At 31.2% G+C, this 17923-nt stretch overlaps 1 protein-coding gene across 1 annotated transcript in view; it reads right to left on the bottom strand.

The window, feature by feature from the left end:
* Positions 1–4876: 4876 nt before the first annotated feature.
* Positions 4877–17923, bottom strand: part of LOC135109475 (uncharacterized) — a 73816-nt gene continuing 60769 nt past the window's right edge. Inside the window, 1 exon segment of the mRNA XM_064020854.1 lies at positions 4877–5322. Coding sequence (XP_063876924.1) covers positions 4877–5322 — 446 coding nt within the window.

Genomic DNA, 17923 nt, shown 5'->3' on the forward strand with positions numbered 1-17923 from the left:
TCAGTGTTCAAAAACTCTCAAAAGATGTGTTTTTCGTAATGTTTTGTTTTCCCATATAACGTGCTTTCAAAGATTTTTACAGTTTTGGCGCCCATCATGCTCAAAAACAGTCAAAACATACGTTATTTGTAATATCATTTTGTTTTCCCATGGGCTTAACATGCATTTCGGCGTTTTAGTACCTAACAAAGTAAAAAAAAACACTAAAATTAGACGTTTTTGGTATTGTTGTTCTATTTCTCCAAATGTAGTGACATTAACGTGTTTTTGCGTTTTGGTAGCAAAAAACCTCAGACACTCATAATGCACATTTCTCGTAATGTCTTTTCGTACTTTGAATGCATTTTAAAGTTTGTTTTACGTAACAAAGTAAAAAACATTCTAAAATAGTCGTCTTTGGGAATGTTATTCTGCTTTTTTCCATAAAGTTTATTTCCAATTCTTTTTAGCATGTTAATACGTAATAAGTTCAAAAAACACTTCAAATTCATGTTTTTCTTAATGTTGTTTTAAGTAGCTCAAAACACCAAAAACACATGTTTTTTTTTCGTAAGAATGTTATGTTTCTCCATATAAAGTGCTATTCATGCGTTCTAGCGTTTTGGTGCCTAAAAAAAAAAAAAAACACTCGTAATACATATCTCTTTCGTTTCCCCCATGTAGGGTACTTTGCATGCATTTTGGCGCTTTTGTACGTAAAAAGCTCAAAACACTCAAAATACTTGTTTGGCTAATGTTATTCTGTTTCTACATTAAGGTTTTTTTTACATCCATTTTAGTGTTTTGGTAAGAAGCTCAAAAAAAAACACTGAAAAGACACCTTTTTTTGTAATGTTTTCTTTTCCAATATGGGGATTTTTTTCCATGCTTTTTTAGCATTTTGGTTCCTAACATGAAACTTCTTTTCGTATTGCTGTTTTGTTTTTCTATATTATATTGCTTTCCATGTTTTTTTGTTTTTTTTAGCGTTCTTTCGTCTAACATGCTGAAATACATTTTAAAAGATACGTTTCTTGTAATGTCGTTTTGTTCTCCTATTTAGGGGAGTGCGTTCATTATGGCGTGTTGGTACCTAACGACGTAAAAAAAAAAAAAACTTTGAAAATACACGTATTTGGTAAAGTTGTATTGTTTCTCCATATATAATGTTATACTTAAAGAGAAAACAATAGATTTTCATAGGAGACCAAAGGAAAACAGGTATACAAGAACAATATGGAAGAAAAAAAAAACTTATACATGTCTCACAATGGGTTAAATTAATGTGTCTTAGTGTTTTGGTACATAAGAAGCTCAAGACCACCCATAACAAAGGTTTCACGTAACGTTCTTTCGTTACCCTATATAGGGAACTTTGCATGCACTTTTGCGTTTTTCCATGTAAGATTCTAAAAAAAAAAAACTGCACGTTTTTGGTAAAGTTATGATGTTTTCCCATAAAGTGTGTTTTCCATGCATTTTAGCGTTTTAGTATGTAAGTAGCTCAAAAACACCGAAAAGAGATGCTTTTGATAATGTTTACCCCATATGGCGTTCTTTCCATGCTTTTACCGTTTTAATACCTAACATACTAAATACTAAATACATACATAAATACTAAAAAGACACGTTTCTGAAAATCTCGTTTCCCTTCCCTATATGGGAGGTTCAAACATTCAGTTTGGCGTTTTGGTACCTACCAAAGTGAAACACACTCAAAATACACATTCTCGGTAAAATTGTACTGTTTCTCCATATTGAGTGCTATTTATGCGTTTTAGCGTTTTGGTACCCAAGAAGCTCAAAACCATTGCTAATACACGTTTTTGGTAAATCTTTTTTTGTTTTGTTTTTTTGTTTCCCCATACAGGCTACTTTAGAAGCATTTTTGGTGTTTCTCTACGTAACAAGCTGAAAAAAAATAAAAACATTTGTTTTTTTTTATGTCTTTCTGTTTCTACATAAAAGGTGTTCTGTATGCGTTTTAGCGTTTTGATACGTAAGTAGCTCAAAAACACTCGCAAGACACTAACAAAGTGAAATACACGTAAAATACACGTTTTGATAATTTTTTTTTTTTCCTGTTTTTTCATATACGGTGATATTCATACATTTTGGTACCTAATATGCTCAAAAACACATTATACACGTTTCTAGTAGTTTTTTTTTTTTCGTTTCCACATTTAAAGTAGTTTGAAGAATTTTGTTCTTTTTTGTAAGTAACATGCTCAAAAACACTCAAAATACTTCTCTTTGGTATTTATTTTGTTTTCCATACAGAGATACGTGGGATTTTTGCGTTTTCATGCGTAAATAGCTCAAAACATTGGAAAGAGACTTTTTTGGTAATGTTCTTTTGTTTTCCTATATAGAGTGTTTTCCATGCTTTTTAGTGTTTCGGTGCCTAGCATGCTCGCAAACACTCGAAAGAGACATTTCTGAATATCCCGTTTTCTTTCTCCAAATAGGATGCTTTCTATGTATTTTGGTGTTCTGGTACCTAACAATGTGAAATACATTCAAAATATACGTTTTCTGTAGTGTTGCTTCTCCCATAAAGAGTGCTATTTAGCCGTTTTAGCGTTTTGGTACCTGAGAAGCTCAAAAACTCTATTAATACAAGATTCTCGTATTGTCTTCTTCCCTCATATAGAGTACTTCCCATGCATTTTTGGCATTTTTTTCTACGTAACAAGATGAAAACGTGTCTTCTCAGTGTTTTTCGTAGAAAAACTCTAAAACGGATGCAAAGCAACCAATATCAAGAAATAGAAAAACGCTACTAAAAAGGTATATTTTGAGAATTTTTGAGCATGTTACCTACAAAAAACGCGAAAATTGATGCAAAGCACTCTATATTGGGAAAGAAAAGGACATTGCAAAAAAAGTGTATAATGAGTGTTTTATAGTTCATAAGAACCGCGAGGCAAAAAACGCAAAATCTCGTGTATATGGAGAAGTTTCCTAGATACAAAAATGCTAAAACTCATGTATAACACTCCTAATTGAGAAACAGAACAGCCCTAATAAATGCGTGTATTTTGATTGCTTTTCACATTCTTATCAAAACCCAAAATTGCAGGCGAAAATAGATTTATGGGAAAAAAAAAGACTTTACCAGAAAAGTGTCTTTTGAGTGTTTTTGAGCGTGATAGAATATAAAGCACTAAAACGCATGCAAAATACTCTTTATGGTGAAACAGAATAACATTACCAAAAACATGTATTTTGAGTGTTTTTGATCATGTTACCAATAAAAACGCTTAAATAAATGCAAAGAACACTATTTTAAGGAAACGAAAGGAGATTACGAGAAAAGAGTATTATGAGTGTTTTTAAGTTCATTAATTACCAAAAAGCTAAAAGCCACAAATAACACTCTTTATTGAGAAACAATAAATAAATAAAAAATTAAATAAATATAATATTTTTTTTCTTTCTTATTCATCTTCACAGGTACCGAAATGCCAAAATTCGGGCAAATTTTAGGAAATTATGTGAAATAAGAATATTATCAAAAAAGTTAAATTTAGCTTTTTTTTTTTCGAACTGTTATGTAGCAAACCCCTAAAGTGCATGCAAAGCCACATATATGGGGAAATTAAACGTCTTTGCCAGAAAACGGTCTTATGAGTGTTTTTCAGCAGGTTAGGAACCAACACGATAAATAACATGGAAGTCAATGTATATGGGAATCCAAAACAAAATTACTAAAAACGTGTCTTTTCGGTGTTTTACGTAGAAAAAAAAGCTAAAACGGATGCAAACCAACCAATATGAAGAAATGAAATAACATTACCAAAAAGGTATATTTTGAGCATTTTTGAAATTGTTACCTACAAAAAACACGAAAATGGATGGAAAGCACTCTATATTGGGAAGCAAAAGGACATTACAAGGAACGTGTTTAATGAGTGTTTTATAGTTTCACAAGAACTACAAGGCAAAAAACGCAAAAACTTGTGTATATAGAGAAGTTTCCTACATTCCAAAATGCTGAAACTCTGGAACAACACTTTTAATTGAGAAACAGAACCATCTTATTTAATGCGTGTATTTTGAGTGCTTTTCACATCCTTAGTTACCAAAACCCCAAATTACATGCGAAAAAAGATTTATGTGGGAAAAAAAATGACATTACCAGAAAAATGTCTTTTGAGTGTTTTTGAGCGTGTTAGGCAATAAAGCACTAAAAAGCAGGGCAATCACATTACATTGGAATAAAACCAATTTTTAACAAGAACTTGCCTTTAAGTGTATTTGAGCTCGTTATATACCAAAACACTAAAATGCATGCAAAATTCACATTATGGTGAAACAGAATAACATTACCAAAAACATGTATTTTGAGTGTTTTTGATCATGTTACCAATAAAAACGCTTAAATACATGCAAAGAACCCCATTTTTGGGAAATGAAAGGACATGACGAGAAACGTGTATTATGAGTGGTTTTAAATTCATTAAGTACGAAAAAGCTAAAAGCCACAAATTACACTCTTTATTGAGAAAAAAAAAATACAATATTTTTTTTTCATTCTTATTCATCTTCACAGGTAACGAGGTGCCAAAATTCGGGAAAATTTCAGGATATTATATGAAATAAGGACATTATCAAAAAAGTTAAATTTAGTTTTTTTTTTCGGACTCTTATGCACCAAACCCCTAAAGTGCATGCAAAGCCACCTATATGGGGAAATTAAAAGTCTTTGCCAGAAAACTGTCTTATGAGTGTTTTTCAGCATGTTAGGAACCAACACGATAAAACCCAAGGAAGTTAATCTACAGGGTGTCTCAAAAAAATGTACTCACTCTTAGAATTATGAGAAAACCTTTATTTATGGACATAGAGTGAAATGAAATAGCATCGAATACATGAGACAAATGTGTTTGAAGAATCATGTTTGCGAATGTTCAAATTGATGACCATTATTGTCCAGACAACGCTGATAACGCGCACCAAGGGATTCGCAAACGTCGCGAAACATGTCATTAGGAATATCACGACATTGTCTTTCAATTTCTAATTTCAATGCATCAATTGTCCTTGGTTTGTTGGCATAAATGTTGTCTTTTAAGTATCCCCATAAAAAAAAGTCCATGGGTGTTAGGTCTGGGGAACGCGCAGGGTATTCAATGGGGCCCCTTCGTCCAATCCATGTGTCAGGAAACACTGCATCAAGGTAAGCTCGTACATCGCGATGGTAGTGGGGAGGTGCTCCATCTTGCTGAAAGTGAATATCGCTGTCTTCACCAAACATCTCTGTAATTTGTGGACCAACAAATTCCTGAAGCAAGTTGAGGTAGCTCTCACCATTGACAGTTTCGTTGAAAAAGAAAGGTCCTATGATGCCCAATGCGGATATTCCTCACCACACTGTTACTCCTGGTAAGTTTACATGGCGTTCAATTGTTACGTGAGGATTTGCAGGACACCATTTAGACAACATTTATGCCAACAAACCAAGGACAATTGATGCATTGAAATTAGAAATTGAAAGACAATGTCGTGATATTCCTAATGACATGTTTCGCGACGTTTGCGAATCCCTTGGTGCGCGTTATCAGCGTTGTCTGGACAATAATGGTCATCAATTTGAACATTTGCAAACATGATTCTTCAAACACATTTGTCTCATGTATTCGATGCTATTTCATTTCACTCTATGTCCATAAATAAAGGTTTTCTCATAATTCTAAGAGTGAGTACATTTTTTTGAGACACCTGTATATGAGAATCCAAAACAAAATTACTGAAAACGTGTCTTTTCGGTGTTTTACGTCGAAAACGCTAAATTGGATGCAAAACTACCAAAATGAAGAAATAAAATAACATTATCAAATTGGTATATTTTTTTGTGTTTTTGAAATTGTTACCTACAAAAAACGCGAAAATGGATGGAAAGCACTCTATATTGGGAAGCAAAAGGCACCAAAAAGCAAGTTAGGCACCAAAACGATAAATAATATGAAAGTCACTCTATATGGAAATCCAAAACAAAATTACTGGAAACGTGTCTTTTAAAAGATTTACGTAGAAAAACGCTAAAACAGATGCAAACCAACTAATATAAATAAATAGAATAACATTACCAAAAAAGTATATTTTGTTTGTTTTTGAGCTTGTTACATAAAAAAAAACGCGAAAATGTATGCAAAGCACTCTATATAAGGAAAAAAAAAGGACATAACGAGAAGCGTATATAATGAGTGTTTTATAGTTTCACCAGAATCACAAGGCAAAAAACGCAAAAACTCGACTGTATGGAGAAGTTTCTAAGATACCAAAATTCTGAAACTCATGAATAACACTCTTAATCAAGAAACAGAACAACCTCACTAAATGCGTATATTTTGAGTGTTTTTTTTTTACATTCTTAGTTACCAAAACCCCAAATTCCATGCAAAACTAGCTTTATGTGGGAAAAATATGACATTACCAAAAAAGTGTTTTTGAGTGTTTTTGAGCGTGTTAGGCAATAAAGCACTAAAAAGCAGATCAATCATATTACATGGGAATAAAACCAACTTTTACGAAGAGCTTGCCTTTTAGTGTTTTTGACACGCATTTAGTAAGGTTGTTCTGTTTCTCAATTAAGAGTGTTATTCACGAGTTTCTGCATTTTGGTATCTAGAAAACTTCTCCATATACACGAGTTTTTGCGTTTTTTGCCTTGTGGTTTTTTTGAACTATAAAACATTCATTATACACTTTTCTTGCAATGTCCCTATGTTTCCCAATATAGAGTGCTTTGTATCAATTTTTGCATTTTTTTTGTAGGTAACAAGCTCAAAAACACTCAAAATATACATTTTTGGTAATGTTTTTTCTAATGGTTGGTTTGCATCAGTTTTAGCGTTTTTCTACGTAAAACACTGAGAAGACAGGTTTTCAGGAATTTTCTTTTGGATTCCCACATAGAGTGAGTTCTTTATTATTTATCGTTTTGGTGCCTAACATGCTGAAAAACACTCAAAAGACAGATTTCTGGTAAGGTCTTTAATTTGCTCATATGCGAGGCCTTGCATGCCTTTTGAGTGTTTTTGAACGTGTTACGCAATAAAGGAAAGGGCAATCACGTTACATGGGAATAAAACCAAATTTTACCAAGAACTTGCCTTTAAGTGTTTTTGAGCTCCTTACATACCAAAACTCTAAAATGCATGCAAAATACATTTTATGGAGAAACAGAATAATATTACCAAATACATGTATTTTGAGTGTTTTTGATCATGATATCTATAAAAACGCTTAAATACATGCAAAGAACTTTATGTTTGGGAAACGAAAGGACATTACGAGAAACGTGTATTATGAGTGTTTTTTAAGTTCTTTCAGTACCGAAAAGCTAAAACCCACAAATAACACTCTTTATTTAGAAAAAAAAAATAACAAAAAAGTAAAAAAATTGGATTTTTATTTATTTATTTATTTATTTATTTTGTTATTTATCCTTATAGGTACCGAGATGCCAAAATTCTGCCAAATTTCAGAGAATTTATGTGGAAAAAAGAGCATTACCAAAAGAGTTATTTATAGCTTTTTTTTTTCGGATTGTTATGTACCAAACCCTAAAGTGCATGGAAAGCCACCTATATAGGGAAGTTAAATGACTTTACCAGAAACCTGTCTTTTCAGTGTTTTTCAGCATGTTAGGCACTAAAACGATAAATAATATGGAAGTCAGTCAATATGTGAATCCAAAAGAAAATTACTGAAAACGTGTCTTTTCAGTGTTTTACGTAGAAAAAACGCTAAAGCGGATGCAAACCAACCTTTATGAAGAAATAGAATAACATTACCAAAAGCATATATTTTGAGTATTTTTGAGCTTGTTACCTACAAAAAAAATGCAAAAATGGATGTAAAGCACTCTATATTAGGAAACAAAAGGACATTACGAAAAACGTGTATAATGAGTGTTTTATAGTTTTAAAAGAACCACAAGGCAATAAACGCAAAAACTCGTGTATATAGAGAAATTTCTTACATAACAAAATGAAGAAATGCATGAATAACACTTTTAATTGATAAACAGGACTACCTTACCAAACTGTGTATTTTGAGTGTTTTTCACATTCTTAGTTACGAAAATGCCAAATTACATGCGAAACTACCTTCATGTGAGGAAAAAAAAAATGACATTACCAAAAAAGTGTCTTTTTAGTGTTTTGAGCGTGATATGCAACAAAGCACTAAAAAGCAGAGCAATCACATTACATGGGAATAAAACCAACTTTTACGAAGAATTTGCCTTTAACTGTTTTTTAACTCCTTACATAGAGAATTTCTAAAACGCATGCAAAACGCCCTTTATGGAGAAACAGAATAACATTACCAAAAACATGTATTTTGTGTGTTTTTGATCATGTAACCTATAAAAACGCTTAAATACATGTAAAGAACCCTATGTTTGTAAAACAAAAGGACATTACGAAAATCGTGTATTATGAGTGTTTTTAAGTTCCTTAAGTACCAAAAAGCTAAAACCCACAGATAACATTCTTTATATAGAGAAAAAAAAATGTTATTTTGTTATTTATCTTCATAGGTACCGAGATGCCAAAATTCTGGCAAAATTCATGGAAATTTTATAAAAAAAAATCATTATAAAAAATAATTTTATCTTTTTTCCTGAGTTATGTACAAACCTTGAAGTTTGTTACGAAAATGCAAAATTACATGCGAAACTGCCTTGATGTGGGGAAAAAAAATGACATTACCAAAAAAGTGTCTTTTTAGTGTTTTTGAGCGTGATATGCAACAAAGCACTAAAAAGCAGAACAATCACATTACATGGGAATAAAACCAACTTTTACGAAGAATTTGCCTTTAAGTGTTTTTAACTCCTTACATACAGAATCGCTAAAACGCATGCAAAACGCCCTTTATGGAGAAAAAGAATAACATTACAAAAAAAATGTATTTTGAGTGTTTTGGATCATATAACCTATAAAAACGCTTAAATACATGTAAAGAACCCTATGTTTGTAAAACAAAAGGACATTACGAAAATCGTGTATTATGAGTGTTTTTAAGTTCCTTTAGTACCAAAAAAGCTAAAACCCTCAGATAAAATTCTTTATATAGAGAAAAAAACTTTTTTTTGTTATTCATCTTCATAGGTACCGAGATGACAAAATTCTGGCAAAATTCATGGAAATTTTATAAAAAAAAATCATTATAAAAATGATTTTTTTTTTCTTTTTTCCGGAGTTATGTACTAACCTTGAAGTACATGCAAATCAACCTATATGGGAAAATTACACGACTTTACCAGAAACCTGTCTTTTGAGTGTTTTTCAGCAATTTCAAAAATATTACTGAAAACGTGTCTTTTCAGTGATTTACGTAAAAAAAACGCTAAAACGGATGTAAACCAACCAATATGAAGAAATAGAATAACATTACCAAAAAAAATATATTTTGATGTGTTTTTGAGCTTGTTACTTACAAAAAATGCAAAAATGGATGGAAAGCACTTTATATTGGCAATGAAAAGGACATTACGAGAAACGTGTATGAGTGTTTTATAGTTTGACAAGAACCACAAGGTAAAAAGCTCAAAAACTCGTGTACATAAAGAAGTTTCTTACATACCAAAAAGCTGAAACTCATGAATAACACTTTTAATTTTGAAACAGAAATACCTTATGAAATGTGTGTATTAGAAAAGTTTCTTACATACCAAAATGCTGAAACTCATGAATAACACTTTTAATTAAGAAATAGACTAAACGTCTGTGTTTTTTTTTCACATTTTTATTAACCAAACCCCAAATTCCATGCAAAACTAGCTTTATGTGGGAAAATAAATAATATTACCAGAAAAGTGTCTTTTGAGTGTTTTTTGAGCGTGTTAGGCAACAAAGCACTAAAAATCAGGGCAATCACATTTCATGGGAACAAAAACAACTTTTACCAAGATCTTACCTTTAATTTTTTTTTGAGCTTATTACACACCAAAACGCTAAAACGCATGGAAAACACTTTTTATTGAGAAACAGAATGAAATTACCAAAAACATATATTTTGAGTGTTTTTGATCATGTTATCTATAAAAACGCTTAAATATATGCAAAGAACCTTATGTTTGCGAAACGAAAGGACACTACAAGAAATGTGTATTATAGGTGTTTTTAAGTTCCTTAAGTACCAAAAAGCTAAAACCCACAAATAACACTTTTTATTTAGAAAAAAAAGTAAGAAAATAAAAAAATAGGATTTTTTTTTTTTTTTGTTATTCATGTTCATAGGTACCGAGATGCCAAAATTCTGGGAAAAGTCAGGGCTATTATATGATAAAAGAAAATTATCAAAAACGTTAATTTTAGTTTTTTTTTCGGACTGTTATGTACCAAACCCTAAAGTGCATCCAAAGAGGAAATTAAACGACCTTAACAGTAATCTGTTTTCTGAGTGTTTTTTCAGCACAAAAAACGATAAATAGCACCAAAACGATAAATAATAAGGAACTCACTCTATATTTGAATCCAAAATAAAATTGCTGAAAACGTGTTTTTTCTGTATTTTACGTAGAAAAACGCTAAAACGGATGAAAACCAACCAATATCAAGAAATAGAAAAACATTACCAAAAAGGAATATTTTGAATATTTTTGAGCTTGTTACCTACAAAAAACGCGAAAATTGATGCAAAGCACTCTATATTAGAAAACAAAAGGACTTTGCAAGATAAGTGTATAATGAGTTTTTTTTTATAGTTCAAAAGAACCAAAAGCCAAAAAACACAAAAACTCGTGTATATGGAGAAGGTTCCTAGATACAAAAATGCTGAAACTCTCTTAATTAAGAAACAGAACAACCTTACTAAATGCGTGTATTTTGAGTGCTTTTCACATTCTTAGTTACCAAAACCCCAAATTGCATGCGAAACAACCTTTATGTGAGAAAAAAAATGACATTACCAGAAATGTGTCTTTTAAGTGTTTTTGAGCGTGATAGGCAATAATGCACTAAAAAGCAGGGTAATCATATTACATTGGAATAACACCAATTTATACCAAAAACTTGCCTTTAAGTGTTTTTGAGCTCCTTATATACCAAACCGCTAAGACGCATGCAAAACAAACCTTATGGAGAAACAGAATAACATTACGAAAAATATGTATTTTGAGTGTTTTTGATCATGTTATCTATAAAAACGCTTAAATACATGCAAAGAACGTTATGTTTGGGAAACGAAAGGACATTATGAGAAATATGTATTATGAGTGTTTTTTAGTTCCTTAAGTACCGAAAAGCTAAAACCCACAAATAACACTCTTTATTTACAAAAAAATAAATATATAAAAAATAAAAAAATAGGATTTTTTTTTTTTTTGTTATTCATCTTCATAGGTACCGAGATGCGAAAATTCTGGGAAAATTCCGGGCTATTATATGATAAAAGAAAATTATAAAAAAATTTTTTTTTTGCTTTTTTTTCGGACTGTTATATACCAAACCCTAAAGTGCATGCAAAAAGCCTCTTATATGAGAAAATTAAACGACCTTACCAGAAATCTGTCTTTTGAGTGTTTTTCAGCATGTTAGGCACCAAAATGATAAATAATATGGAACTCACTTTATATGAGAATCCAAAACAAAATTACTGAAAACGTGTCTTTCCAGTGTTTTACGTAGAAAAACGTTAAAATGGATGCAAACCAACCAATATCAAGAAATAGAAAAAAACAACTAAAAAGGTATATTTTGAGTGTTTTTGAGCTTGTTATCTACAAAAAAAAAACGCAAAAATTGATACAAAGGACTCTATTTTGGGAAAGAAAGGAACATAGCGAGAAAAGTGTATAATGAGTGTATTATAGTTCAAAAGAACAAGGCAAAAAACGCAAAAACTCGTGTATATGGAGAAGTTTCCTAGATACCAAAATGCTGAAACTCATGTAAAACACTCTTAACTGAGAAACAGAACAACTTTACTAAATGCGTGTATTTTGAGTGCTTTTCACATTCTTAGTTACCAAAATCCCAAATTGCATGCGAAACCAGCTTTATGTGGGAAAAAAAATGACATTACCAGAAAAGTGCCTTTTGAGTGTTTTTGAGCTTGATAGGCAATAAAGCACAAAAAAGCATGGGAATCACTTTACATGGCAATAAAATAATTTTTTACCAAAAACTTGCCTTTAAGTGTTTTGAGCTCCTTATATACCAAAACGCTAAAACGCCTGCAAAACACACTTTATGGAGAAAGAGAATAGCGTTACCAAAAACATATATTTTGAGTGTTTTTGATCGTGTTACCAATAAAAACGCTTAAATACATGCGTGTATTATGAGTGTTTTTAAGATCACTATTTACCAAAAAGCTAAAAGCCACAAATAACACTCTTTATTGAGAAAAAATAAATAAATAAATACGATATTTTTTTCTTTATTTTTTCATCTTCACAGGTACCTAGATGCCAAAATTTGGGCAAAATTCAGGAAATTATGAGTCAATTATCAAAAAAGTTAATTTTAGCTTTTTTTTTCGTACTGTTATGTACCAAACCCTAAAGTGCATGCAAAGCCACTTATATGGGGAAATCAAACGTCTTTGCCAGAAAACTGTCTTATGAGTGTTTTTCAGCTTGTTAGGCACCATAACGGTAAATAATATGCAAGTCACTCTATATGGGAATGTAAAGCAAAATTACTGAAAACGTGTCTTTTCGGTGTTTTACGTAGAAAAACGCTAAAACGGATGCAAACCAACCAATAAGAAGAAATAAAATAACATTACAAAAACGGTACATTTTGAGTGTTTATGAGCTTGTTACCTACAAAAACCGCGAAAATGGACGCAAAGCACTCCCTATTGGGAAACAAAAGGACATTACGAGAAACGTGTGTAGTGAGTGTCTTATTATTTTTGAGCAAAAGAACTTGTGGTTCACAAGAACCAAAACGCAAAAAAGGCAAAAACTCGTGTATATAAAGAATTTTCTTAGATACCAAAATGCTGAAACTCATGAATAACAATATTAATTGAGAAACAGAACAAAATTACCATATGCGTGTATTTTGAGTGTTTTTCACATTCTTAGTTCACATTACATGGGAATAAAACCAACTTTTACCAAGAACTTGCCTTGAAGTGTATTTGACCTCCTTAGAAACCAAAACGCTAAAACGCATGCAAAAAACTCCTTTATGGAGAAACAGAATAACATTACTAAAAACATGTGTTTTAAGTGTTTTGATCATGTTACCTATAAAAACGCTTAAATACATACAAAGAACCCTATGTTTGGGGAACGAAAGGACATTACGAGAAACGTGTATTAGGACCATTTTTAAGTTCCTTAAGTACCAAAACGTTAAAACCCACAAATAACACTCTTTATAGAGAAAAAATAAATAAATAAAAAATAAAAAAATAGCTTTTTTTATATTGATTTTCATAGGTACCAAGATGCCAAAATTCTGCCAAAATTCAGGGAATTTATGTGGAAAAAAGATCATTATCAAAAAAGTTAATTATAGCTCTTCTTCGGATTTTTATGTACCAAACTCTAAAGTGCATGCCACCTATATAAGGAAGTTAAACGACTTTACCAGAAACCTGTATTTTCAGTGTTTTTCAGCATGTTAGGCACTAAAACGATAAATAATATGAAAGTCAGTCAATATGTGAATCCAAAACAAAATTACTGAAAACATGTCTTTTCAGTGTTTTACTTAGAAAAACGCTAAAACGGATGCAAACTAACAAATATGAAGAAATAGAATAACATTACCAAAAAGTGTTTTGAGCTTTTTACCTACAAAAAACGCGCAAATGGATGGTAAGCACTCTATATAGGGAAGCAAAAGACGTTACGAGAAACGTGTATAATGAGTGTTTTATAGTTTCACAAGAACCACAAGGCAAAAAACGCAAAAATTCATGTATATAGAGAAGTTTCTTACATACCAAAACGCTAAAACTCAAGAATAACACTTTTAATTGAAAAACAGAACTACCTTACCAAATGTGTGTATTTTGAGTGTTTTTCACATTCTTAGTTACGAAAATCCCAAATTACATGCGAAACTAGCTTTATGTGGGAAAAAAATGACATTACCAGAAAAGTGTCTTTTGAGTGTTTTTGAGCGTTTTATGCAACAAAACACTAAAAAGCAGAACAATCACATTACATTTGAATAAAACCAAATTTTACGAAGAACTTGCCTTTAAGTGTTTTTTAACTCCTTACATACCAAACAGCTAAACACATGCAAAACAACCTTTATGGAGAAACAGAATAACATTACCAAAAACATGTATTTTGAGTGTTTTTTATCATGTTACCTATAAAATCGCTTAAATACATGCAAAGAACGCTATGTTTGTGAAACGAAAGGACATTACGAAAAACGTGTATTATCAGTATGTTTATGTTCCTTATGTACCAAAAATCTAAAACCCACAAATAACACTCTTTATAGAGAAAAAAAAATAAAAAAATAGATTTTTTTTTTTTTGTTATTCATCTTCATAGGTACCGAGATGCCAAAATTCTGAGAAAATTCAGGGAAATTATGTGAAAATTTTTTTTTTAGCTTTTTCCGGAGTTATGTACGAAACACGGAAGTGCATGCAAAGCAACCTATATAGGGAAATTACACGACTTTACAAGAAACGTGTCTTTGTTTTCAGCTATTTCAACAATATTACTGAAAACGTATCTTTTCAGTTTTAGCGTAGAACCCTAAAACGGATGCAAACCAACCAATATGAAGAAATAGAATAACATTACAAAAAAGTTGAGTGTTTTTGAGCTTGTTACCTACAAAAAACGTAAAAATGAATGCAAAGCAGTCTGTATTGGGAAAAAAAAGGATATTACAAGAAAATTGTATAATAAATGTTTTAATAGTTTTCAAGAACCATAAGGCAAAAAACGCAAAAACTCGTATATATGGAGAAGTTTCTTAGATACCAAAATGCTGAAACTCAAGAATAATACTCTTAATTGAGAAACAGAAAAATCTTAGGAAATGAGTGTATTTTGAGTGTTTTTTTCACATTCTTAGTGGTCCAACCCCAAATTACATGCGGAACTGTGGAAAAAAAATTACTAGAAAAGTGTCTTTTTAGTGATTTTCAGCGTGTTAGGTAATAAAGCACTAAAAAGCAGGGCAATCACATTACATGGGAATATAACCAACTTTTACCAAGAACTTGCCTTTAAGTTTTTTTGAGCTCCTTACATACCAAAACGCTAAAACCCATGCAAAACACCCTTTATGGAAAAACAGAATAACATTCTCAAAAACATGTATTTTGAGTGTTTTTGGGCTTGTTACCAATAAAAACGCCTAAATACATGCAAAGAACCCTATGTTTGGGAATGAAAGGACATTGCGAGGAATGTGTATTATGAGTGTTTAGAAGTTCCTTAAGTACCAAAAAGCTAAAACCCACAAATAACACTCTTTATAGAGAAAAAATAAATAAATAAATAAAAAAATAGCATTTTTTAATTAATCTTCATAGGTACCAAGATGCCAAAATTCTGGCAAAATTCAGGAAAATTACGTGAAAAAAAGAATATTATGAAAAAGGTTAATTTTAGTTTTTTTTTCGGACTGTTATGTACCAAACCCTAAAGTGTATGCAAAGCTACCTATATGGGGAAATTAAACGACTTTACAAGAAACCTGTCTTTTGAGTGTTTTTTTCAGCATGTTAGGCACCAAAACGATAAATAACATGGAAGTCACTCTATATGGGAATCCAAAACAAAATTACTGAAAACGTGTCTTTTCTGTGTTTTACGTAGAAAAACGCTAAAACGGATGGAAACCAACCAATATGAAGAAATAGAATAGCATTACGAAAAAGGTATATTTTGAGTGTTTTTGATCATGTTACCTATAAAAACGCTTAAATACATGCAGAGAACCTTATCTTTAGGAAACAAAAGGACATTACGAGAAACGAGTATTATGAGTGTTTATACGTTCCTTAAGTACCAAAAATAAATATATAAATGAAAAAATAGCATTTATTTTTTTTTGTTATTAATCTTCATAGGTACCGAGATGCCAAAATTCTGGCAAAATTCAGGGAATTTATGTGAAAAAAAAAATCAAAAAAGTTAATTTTAGCTTTTTTTTCCGACTGTTATGTACCAAACACTAAACTGCATGTAGAGCCACCTATATGGGGAAATTAAACGACTTTACCTGAAACCTGTCTTTTGCCTGTTTTTCAGTATGTTAGGCACCAAAACAATAAATAATATGGAAGTCACTCTGTATGGAAATCCAAAGCAAAATTACTGAAAACGTGCTTTTTCAGTGTTTTACGTAGAAAAACGCTAAAACGAATGCAAATCAACCAATATCATGAAATAGAATAATATTACCAAAAAAGGTATTATTTTTTGTTTTTGAGCGAAAATGGATGCAAATCTCTCTATATTGGGAAACAAAAGGACATTACGAGAAACGTTTATAATGTGTTTTATAGTTTCACAAGAACCACAAGGAAAAAACAAGCAAAAAACTCGTGTATATGGAGATGTTTCTTAGATACCAAAACGCTGAAATTCATGAATAACACTCTTAATTGAGAAACAGAACAACCTTACCAAATGCGTGTATTTTGAGTTTTTTTTCACATTCTTTGTTACCAAAATCCGAAATTACATGCGAAACTAGCTTTATTTGGGAAATAAATGACATTACCAGAAAAAAAGTGTTTTTTGAGTGTTTTTGAGCGTGTTAGGCAATAAAGCACAAAAAAGCAGGGCAATGACATTACATGGGAATAAAACCATCATTTACCAAGAACTTGTCTTTAAGTGTTTTTCAGATCCTTACATACCAAAACACTAAAATGCATGGAAAACACCCTTTATGGAGAAACAAAATATCATTACGAAAAACATTAATTTTCAGTGTTTTTAATCTGTTACGTATAAAAACGCTTAAATACATGCAAAGAAATCTATGTTGGGGAAACGAAAGGACATTACGAGAAACGTGTATTATGATTTTATTTAAGTTCCATAAGTACGAAAAGAGTTAAAACCCACAAATAATACTCTTTATAGAGAAAATAAATAAATAAATAAAAACTAAGATTTTTTTTTGATATTTATCTTCATAGGTACCGAGATGCCAAAATTCTGGCAAAATTCAGGGAAATTATGTGAAAAAAAATAATATTATGAAAAAAGTTAATTCTAGCTTCTTCTTTTTTTTTTCGGACTGTTATGTACCAAACCCTAAAGTGTATGCAAAGCCACCTATATGAGGAAATTAAACGACTTTACCAGATACCTGTCTTTTCAGTGTTCTTCAGCAAGTTAGGCACCAAAACGATAAATAATATGGAAGTCACTCTTTATGGGAATCCAAAACAAAATTACTGAAAACGTGTCTTTTTAGTGTTTTACTTAGAAAAACATTAAAACGGATGCAAACCAACCAATATGAAGAAATAGAATAATATTACTAAAAAGTTATATTTTGAGTGTTTTTGAGCTTGTTACCTACAGAAAACGCGAAAATAGTTGCAAAGCACTCTATATTGGGAAAGAAAAGGACATTACGAGAAACGTGTATAATGAGTGTTTTATAGTTTCACAAGAACCACAAGGCAAAACACGCAAAAACACGTGTATATGGAGATGTTTCTTTTATACCAAAATGCTGAAATTCATGAATAACACTCAATTGAGAAAAAGAACAACTTTACCAAATGGGTGTATTTTGAATCTTTCTAACATTCTTACTTACCAAAACCCCAAATTGCATGCGAAACTAGCTTTATGTGTGAAAAAAAAAAATATTACCAGAAAAGTGTCTTTTGAGTTTTTTTTTGAGCGTGTTAGGCAATAAGGCACTAAAAAGCAGGGCAATCACATTACATGGGAATAAAACCATCTTTTACCAATAACTGGCCTTTAAGTGTTTTTAAGCTCCTTACATACGAGAACGCT

This window comes from Scylla paramamosain, chromosome 19, assembly GCF_035594125.1.
Source record: "Scylla paramamosain isolate STU-SP2022 chromosome 19, ASM3559412v1, whole genome shotgun sequence".
NCBI lineage: Eukaryota > Metazoa > Arthropoda > Malacostraca > Decapoda > Portunidae > Scylla > Scylla paramamosain.